A 9,545-nucleotide genomic window follows, 5' to 3' on the forward strand; every position below is an offset into this window, starting at 1 on the left:
GTCTCACTATTGGCAATGCCGAACTGCTTTCCATGACAAAAGCAAAGATAACAGCATAACCATGGAACACCTTCCTAAAAACACTTTAAAATGTAGGTCTTGCATTTTGCAAAAAAATGTTGTACTTAGAAATTCATTTTGTCAAAATATTTCGTACTGTCACATTGCATGTTTACAAGATTGATGACACCATCAATAAATGAACTTGTGGGAAAGTGATGCATCATGGATGGCACTGCTTACATGAGGCAATACCCCTAACAATGTGTGTTTGACTGAGAAGAGGCCTGACTTGTCACAAAGTAAGTTTGAATTTATTCCCTCAAATGGTTCTCTGACTTATGCAGCTACCGTGAAAGGTCAGAGGGTTCACTGATGCCATATTTCATGGCACTGCACTGATGTAATGGCATTTGAATCTTACTCTTCTTACCTCTCTTTGTTTTAGAATGGAATAATAAGCCTACTATTTTTCATTGTGTTGTGAGCAAAAGGTTGAATTTTACTTATTTTCATCCAACACTGATGAACTTTCATAATCGTAAGCCTATTATTGTTTTTTCATTGAAAAAAAGAGGGGAGTAACAATTAACTTTAGTACATGTACACTGAGTTTGATCAATCAGGAAATTGCAAATGGTTTGGTTTGAATTCATGATCAACCTACGAACACACAAGAGAATAAGCTTCCTTATTACTTAATTACAATGAAAAAAATTACTCTATTAAAGGCATTGGTAAAGTCAATGGTATTTAGGTAGGTGTAATGGCCAAGTTAAATTTCAGTAAAGTAAACAAGGTGGTGTACAGGAGAGCAGCCCTTAACATCTCCAAATTGTTTCTTATCAACATTTTCATTTCATTTCATTTATTTATTCCAAATTCTCATTAAAAAACATACAACATACAAATCAAAGAATAAACTATATACAAATAAAGATACAAAAATAGAAATACATTTAACAAGAGAATATGAGGGAGCCAGCATAGGCCAATGGCCTTTCTAAGGCTGGGCTCCCGAGACCATAATATAATCATAATAATCATAAAAGAGAGAGAGAGAAAGTACTGTAAACATAATTATATGGGTGGATGATAAGGCAATACAACTTATTTTCAAATTTATTTATACATGTAGGCATCAATAAGGAATTTTTTATATCTGTTTTTGAAAGAGGCAAGAGATGGGCATCTTTTTATTTCTTTAGGTATTTTGTTCCATAAAATAACTCTGCATATTTTACAGAATTTCTAGAAGATTCATAATTCAACAAAGGTAAATATAAATCACTGGATTGTCTTGTTGAATAAGAATGGACATTTGAAGTCAATTCAAAGTATTTTGTGAATATGGGAGGAAGCAACTGGTGCTTAAACATATACATAAAAGATGCTATTTGTAAATTGTAAATATAAAATTTTTTAAGAACTTTAAATTTATAGAATAAAGGTCCAGATGGTGTTCTAGGGTTGGAGTTATTAATTGCTCTTAATGCTCTCTTCTGTAAGACAAAGACTCTATTTAAATGTGTTTGAGCACAGCTACCCCAAGTCATTGTGTCGTAAGATAAATGTGGTAAAATTGTTGCATTATAAATGTATAATAGAATTTGATGACGTGGTATGAAATGTCTTATTCTAAATATAACACCAATAGCACAAGATATTTTTTGTAAAATTACATTTACATGAGAAGACCATGACAGGTTTTCATCAAGAGTGATTCCAAGAAAATTAATTGTAGAAACTTGTAATATGTTTTTATCGTTCAAGTAGATATCACTAAGATTGTCAAAAAGTTTCTTATTTTTTGTTTTGAATATCATATAATTTGTCTTAGAAGATTTAATAACCAACTTATTTACAAGAAACCACTCTCCGATCCTAGGTATTTCTACATTCATGATAGAATTTAAATCGACAATACTTTTACTTGACAAAAAAAACTTGTTTCATCTGCAAAAATAATAGGGCACAGTTGGTGACTAACATATTGGACATCATTGATATATAATAAAAATAAGGGGCCGAGGATTGAACCTTGTGGCACGCCTGTGTTTATTTGCAGTAATGGCGAATTTATACCATTGATGGATACAAACTGTTGCCTGTTACTCAAATAACTCTTAAACCATTCTAAAAAAGTACCTCTTATACCATAATGATGAAGTTATATAATAGAATTTTGTGATTTATTGAGTCAAAAGCTTTTGACAAGTCCAGAAATATACCCAACCCAATGTTTTTGTTTTCAAATGCTGTATTGAGATTTTCAATAAATTCCAACAGAGCCATGCATGTAGAATGTCCGGATCGAAATCCAAATTGTTTATTCTATAACATATTATGTTTGTTTATGAAGGACATTAGTTTGTTATAAACTAATTTTTCAAATACCTTTGAGAAAATAGATAAAAGTGAAACTGGACGATAGTTTGTACACAAATGTTTATCTCCTTTTTTAAATAAAGGCAAGACTTTGGCTATTTTCAAAGATTCTGGAAAGCATCCAGTTTCAATGGAAATATTAAATATATGAGACAGTACTGGAGCTATTACATGAATTGACTTTTTTAAAACTCTGCTATCGATTTCATCATGCCCTGGGCTCTTGCCATCTTTTAATCCCAATACAGCATTTATAACATCAGCTTCAGATATGGCTGTACAAAAGAATAAATGTGGGTAAACAGTAGTTAAAAAGTCTGATGGATTCTTGTTACAAAGAGGTATGGTATCAAGAATACTATCTCCAGTGGAAACAAAATATTGATTAAAATGCAACAAAATATCACAAGGTTCTGTTAAACAAGTATTGTCAACCATCAGAGATGGAAATTCAGGTTTCTTTTTGTTTTTCAAAACATTATTAATTACCTTCCAAGTTCCCTTTAAATCATTTTTATCGGAACCAAACTTTCTTTCATAATAATCTCTTTTAGCTTTTCTAATAGCAGAATTTACAATATTCTGTTGCTTTTTATTTATAAACAATTTCTCTGTATGATGTTGGATTTTTAATAGGGAAATTCTTTTTACGACAAAGCATTTTCAAGGATTTATTATACCAGGGGTTCCTTTACATTTTGTTTTCTCTATATTCAAGCTTAGGAAAATGTGTATTATACAATCTACTGAATACATTCATAAATGCATCATACATATTGTTTACATCAAGATTGTTAGAGGAATCAACAAGTACGGTATTCCAATCGATGTCCTGCAATGAAGAACAAAAAGATAAAATATTTTCTTCATTAATAACTCTAACCCTTGGTGATGAGTGATATGATTTTACCCCTGGTGAATCAATATCAGACAGTGTATTAACTAAATATGGGCATGTGATCACTTATCGGGTATGTTATAATACCAGACAAAGAAATATTATTAAAATCATTTACAAAAATATTGTCTAACAAAGTAGAAGTTTCGATCGTGACTCTGGTGGGTTTACTAATAACAGGTGTAAATGCATATGAACTCATAAATTGTAGAAGTTCAGATGACTATACTACATAACGAATCGTGTAAAAAATGATCAATGTTAAAATCTCCCATTATGTAACAGGATTTGTTTTCATTAACAATTCGAAAAAACGTTGGTTCAATATATTCTTTAAAAGAAAGTATTGACTGAGATGGTGGTCTATAAATAATGCCCACAATAACATTATGTCTATTAAACTTCAGTTCAATAAATAATGTTTCAACTTCGTTAACAAATAAATTTAAGTCAGTACGTATTTTATAATTCAATGTATCATTTTAATATGAAACAAGTGGAATGCCTCTGGCCGTCTCACCTGCATCACGCGATTCAATATAGCAGCAGTGCTGATTTTGAAAACTACTATAACTCGCACAAGATGTTCAGTGATACTTGGTTACTCTTATTTCCACGTTTTATGAACTAGACCAATACACTTATAGAGATATGATGGCAATTCAACAAATACCCCCAACGTGGCCAAAGTTCTTTGACCTTACATGACCTTTGACCTTGATCATGTGACCTGAAACTCGCACAGGATGTTCAGTGATACTTGATTACTATTATGTCCAAGTTTTATGAACTAGACCAACACACTTTCAAATTTATGGCTGTAATTCAACAAATACCCCAATTTGGCCAAAGTTCATTGACCCTAAATGACCTTTGACCTTGATCATGTGACCTGAAACTTGCACAGGATGTTCAGTAATACTTGATTACTATTATGTTCAAGTTTCATGAATCAGATCCATAAACTTTCAAAGTTATGATGGTAATTCAACAGATACCCCCAATTCGGCCAAAGTTCATTGACCCTAAATGACCTTTGACCTTGGTCATGTGACGTGAAACTCATGCAGGATGTTCAGTGATACTTGATTAACCTCATGTATAAGTTTCATGAACTAGGTCCATATATTTTCTAAGTTATGATGACATTTCAAAAACTTAACCTTAGGTTAAGATTTTGATGTTGATTCCCCCAACATGGTCTAAGTTCATTGACCCTAAATGACCTTTGACCTTGGTCATGTGACATGAAACTCAGGCAGGATGTTCAGTAATACTTGATTAACCTTATGGCCAAGTTTCATGAACTAGGTCCATATACTTTCTAAGTTATGCTGTCATTTCAAAAACTTAACCTCAGGTCAAGATTTGGTGTTGACGCCGCCGCTGTCGGAAAAGCGGCGCCTATAGTCTCACTCTGCTATGCAGGTGAGACAAAAACCAACACCACCACCAGTTCGATCCTTTCTTCCTTTGTTCACAAAATATAACCATTTAAACTGAACACTGGTAATAAATTTTCATTATCTTTCAACCATGTTTCACTTATCCCTATAACAGAGAAATTAGTATTTATATTTGTTACACATGAATGGAGTTTATCAATATTCTTCTTAAGACTTCTCATGTTACAATGCATAAAAGATAAAGATGAATTATTGCACAAAGGTAAGTCTTTTAATTCATAATATGATGAATCTAAGCATTTAATAGGGACATCGTCCATCAAGAATATGTATAGGTAATTGTACAAAGCTCAACTTTGCCTGGCTCACAAAAAAGCTGTGACCTATAATAACAGTTTGTATAGAAATTAATTGCCTGTCAAGTAAAATGAATAATAAAGATGCATTAAATACGGCAAAATACATGTACAATGAAAAAATTGAGGAATTTGAATATAATCCAGATACAAAGTAGTAAATAACAAACAAACAAAAAAACTTTTAAAATCCAAGATAAATGTATGAACACTAGGGTAAATGACTATTGGTTGAAACAATATGGTGAATATGCCATCTGAACAGTTTTTCTTGCTAGATGAAGACAGTTTGTAAATTGCACTGACCCCTGATACATGTAGATTATAATTTCAGCAAATCTTCTTTACAATGTATGAAGTGCTTGGCTGTACTGCCATTACTCTTTGTAGTCAGTGCAAATATGTGGCCATCGGATGACCATGCAGCTTGAACTTTATCACAGGTCTGTGTTGCGTGTAGAAGTTCTTTGATGTCAAGTCTTCATATACTGCGATTCCTGTACCTTTGAGTCGACTTCGGCTTTTTATCAACATTTGACGAACACGATAAGAGCAGAGCTTCGCAATGATTCCACAATTCTTCTTTTTGTCTTGATGACGCTTACCAACGCGATGTGAACGATCAATCTGCTCAAGGCGAAGGTCGATTCCCATCTTGTTAGCGATAGAAATCACAATGTCATTGGTAACATCATTCTGCTTTTCCTTAACACCGAAGACGCGCAGTTCTTCGCGAATATTGCTCCAAATCGTTGACATCATGTTGCAGTCGGTTGATGGTGTTGGATTTTAACTCTAGTTGACTCTCAACATGGGTTGACATATCTTCTACTAACCACTTTGTTACAAATGATTCAATCAAGTGTCCTCGAGTATAATGGGGTAAGGGATGTCGGTCTTAGCTCATCATATGAACTGATTACCTTCTCTTTTGGTATGGGAGTTTTAATATACACAAGTTTTTCCAGGCATTTAGGAAAGTGCCTTCCTGCAAGCGTTAATTGAATATATGCTAATTTTTCAGCAAGGTCCACTGCAAACTCTTTGATGAGACGAATGGGCAATAGGATGCTTTGTTTGCCTTTAATATTCTCAGAGCAAATAAATGTAGAAAGTGCCCCTGATGAATAATTGGGGAGGGGAATCTGCAGGTAATGCTGGAAGTGAGTTTACTATCGGTTTTCAAATTTAAACGGCAACATGAATTATGATTGAACACGTGATTACAAAACGCCATATGAGAAAAAAAGGTGTGTTCAATGTCCTCCATTCCTGGTTGTAAAAGTAAATGTCTTTTACATCATGATTCAAAGGAAAATCTGAACGTAAAAAAAGATCTGTTTGTAAACGCAATCAGCTCACATTTTACGACCTTCAGACTCGCGAATGTGACACTGCATGAACACGATTGAGTTGTGAAACACCTTTAAATTTGCTCTCGCAGTGGAACTGTGGAAGCCTACACAAGCAGGTGCCAGAATTGACCTTTCTCGTGATGGGTCATACTGCGCACCGAAGCTGCGCGAATGAAAGCAGGAAATCTAAAGACAATCGACAAATAATAAAGCAATATTGACTGGCCTCGGGGCGATACGACACATATCGCCCAAACTAGATTTATATCTCCCGAGTCATAGACGAGGGTGATATCAATTTAGTGAGGGTGATATATGTCCTTATTATTATTATTTATAATATTAATAATTATTTATAATCTCGTATTAAATTTTAGTATTTGTTAAATAATAATTTTTATCTATGAATTGTTCTTCAAAACAGCATTTTGTAGCATCGCTAATTGAAGGTACGTCATAACGAAGCGGTTCAAGGGTCAGGCCTATTGTATTTGCTTTGTTGACAAACGGATCGAGGGGTCTACACGAGATTGGTCTGGTAAGAAACCTCTCATTTATAGTTCAATAATTTTTATCCCTTTATAAGCATTAGGCGTATAAAGGTTAATAGATAAATAAAATTCACCCTTAGAAACCGATTTCACCCTCTAACCATGGATTTCCTAGGGAAATCCATCCGGGTGTGGAGGTCTCGCTTATATGCGTCTATGGGAGGGGGTTCAAGGCTTCATGTACCTCGAGCGAAGTTCGTGCAGGCTCCACTCCACATCACTACCGCTACACTACGCTCCACCTACCCGAACTTCGAGACCGTGAACTCGATCTGATATTCCGAGTGACAACTGAGGTGCGATTTTATGGGGGGAAAATATAAAATTCATGCAACGTACATCACGATCTTTAAAAACAATTAAAACTAATATTCTTACTTTACACAAAGTTTCACTTTTTTTCCATGCTTCTATCAGTCTCAAAATTGGTGATTTAGAGCCAACATGGAGTTCCTCACACGTATAAATAATTTGCTGCCGATTTCAAAACATCGCATGCGCGAGGGTCTGAGCTCGGACCGGACCATGCAGGTACCTATAGTTTACCTCGCGCATATCGCATGCTGTGTTTTGAAATCGGCAGTGAATTATGTGTGAGGAACTTCATGTTGGCTTTAGTCCAAATCACCAAAAAGACACCAATTTTGAGACTAGTGATAGAAGCATGGAAACCACGCTCCCTGGGTTAGGAAACCATGTTAGAAAACCATGTTACAAATTGTTAGGAAATCATGTTAACCACCTATTTTTAGCTGGTACAAAGAAATGTTAAAACAGCTGTTTTCGACTCGCCGTACGCCATAGAACAAATGTGACCTGACCAAGGTACGGTATAACTTAACTTAAGTAATATTTCAGGGTTTTGCGAGGCATCCCCCCCCCCCATTCAGTCTTTCAGAATATACTTTGAGTGCCGCCCCCCCCCCCCCCCCCCCCGGGTTGTACTTGGCCAGCGGAAGTCCCGTGATTAAACACAAGAGTCAAGACCCGTGATTAAACAGTCTAACTTTACCGGTTCCACCTTTGTGAATCTAGCGGCGTTCTTTTTATGCTTTCCCGTTTGAGAATGCTGTCTGAGATCAGCGTGATGAGCTCGAAGTGTGCAACGACAGAATCGGCAAGCAGCAGACTGTTCGTCCCCGGCAACTGGCATCAACCACTGAATAAAACACTCTTCTTCTTCCCATGCCCTGCAATACCTTCTTCTTGCATGTTTTCCCCACCGTCTATTCTTTGGCGTTTTTGGCGATTTTCCTTCAATTGACTCTTCCTCTCCATCATCAGCGGCATGAACAATTTCTTCTGCTGAATCAGTTGGCATATTCTCACGGGCCCACGCTGCAGCTATCACATTTTCCTCCGTTTCCATGCCAGGATTATTTTGAAATTCATTCTGCATTGTTTATGGGATTTTATGCACTATGTAATTTGTTACAAATTTTTTTCAGAATTTAGAGGGTTAATAACAAAAATAGTTCAAAAGAAGCCAGATATAGCCATCACGGTACACTCAGGGCGGGCTACACAACAGTTTGTCACATGCGAAATGAGGTGACGAGGGGCGGGGAAAACGCGGCATAACCGGCGAGCTATATGCTAGCACGCTACGTCTACGTACGTCTGCACAGTTGCAGATATCTATTCTGCAGAAACAGACCCTGATTGATTGTGAAGCGGCTCGGGCATTCTGTACATAACAAGTCAAGGATGCCCTCTGCAGAAAGCCCGGGGGGGGGGGGGGGCAGTCAAATATATTGTTGTGCACACGCGTGACCAAAAAAAAAAAAACGCGTTTAAAGGGGTGTTTTTTCAGTTTTGGACCTATGTTTTGGACGCGGGCCGCGCGTGCACTCGCCAAGTGCACTCGTTACGGCAGGGGCGGATCCAGGATTTTCCAAAGGGGGGGGGGGGCAAATTTTTCGGGTTTTCAACCACAAAGTAAGAATATTTCGTACCAGAAAAAATTTAACAAGCAAAAAAAAAAGGTCTTTTTTTAAATTAAAAATTGTAATTTTGCTTCTCAAAGGGGGCGGGGGCACGTGCCCCTTGTGCCCCCCCTGGATCCGCGCCTGCGTTAAGGGCCCGTGTCAAAAACACAAATTTTCAAAATAGGGGGTAGTTTTGACAGACGGGGCAGTAATAGCATTGATCCAAAATTCCGAGTGGGGTCCGGCCGGATATGGCGGATGGAGCAAAAAAATTGACCTTCAAGGTAATACATATATATCTATTTGTCCGGATTTTGACATTATTTACTATTCAGAAAATACTGTCGTATAGGGCCTATAGTATTAACCGGGAGTATTAATCATTTCCTTTATTTCTCTTTTTTTTCTTATCATGAAACTTTTGGTGGTCATGGCCCCAACCCCCATCTGTACATAAGTGCTCTGAACAATTCCCAAACAGTATCACGACAGTACACTTTCCATGAGCATAGACCCTTGATTATTTTGGTATTAATTATTTTTGGCTATGAAGCGAGCATGCAATAGTGCCGCTTGCCAGGGGTAGATCGGTGGGGATATGTGGAACTTGAGGGGATAAAAGGAAAGGGGTGAGAAGGATAATTCTTACTGAAAAGGCCCTGC

General features: G+C 36.4%; 1 protein-coding gene across 5 annotated transcripts in view; it reads right to left on the bottom strand.

Annotated features, from left to right (window-relative positions):
* LOC129257224 (aspartyl aminopeptidase-like) overlaps positions 1-8,513 on the bottom strand; it is a 32,889-nt gene extending 24,376 nt beyond the window's left edge. The window contains exons 1-2 of one of the 5 annotated variants that reach the window (XM_064097073.1): positions 7,967-8,501; positions 6,411-6,589 (exon numbers count right to left, since the gene is read on the bottom strand). Coding sequence is in view for 2 of the 5 variants with exons in the window: in XM_054895502.2 (XP_054751477.2) it covers positions 7,967-8,353 (387 nt within the window). In the remaining 3 variants the exon portion in view is untranslated. Of the gene's footprint in view, positions 1-6,410; positions 6,590-7,966 lie in introns of all 5 variants that reach the window. The other 4 variants (XM_064097074.1, XM_054895502.2, XM_054895503.2 and 1 more) reach the window with 4 other exon arrangements.
* Positions 8,514-9,545: the final 1,032 nt, after the last annotated feature.

The sequence above is a fragment of the Lytechinus pictus genome, chromosome 3 (genome assembly GCF_037042905.1).
Source record: "Lytechinus pictus isolate F3 Inbred chromosome 3, Lp3.0, whole genome shotgun sequence".
NCBI lineage: Eukaryota > Metazoa > Echinodermata > Echinoidea > Temnopleuroida > Toxopneustidae > Lytechinus > Lytechinus pictus.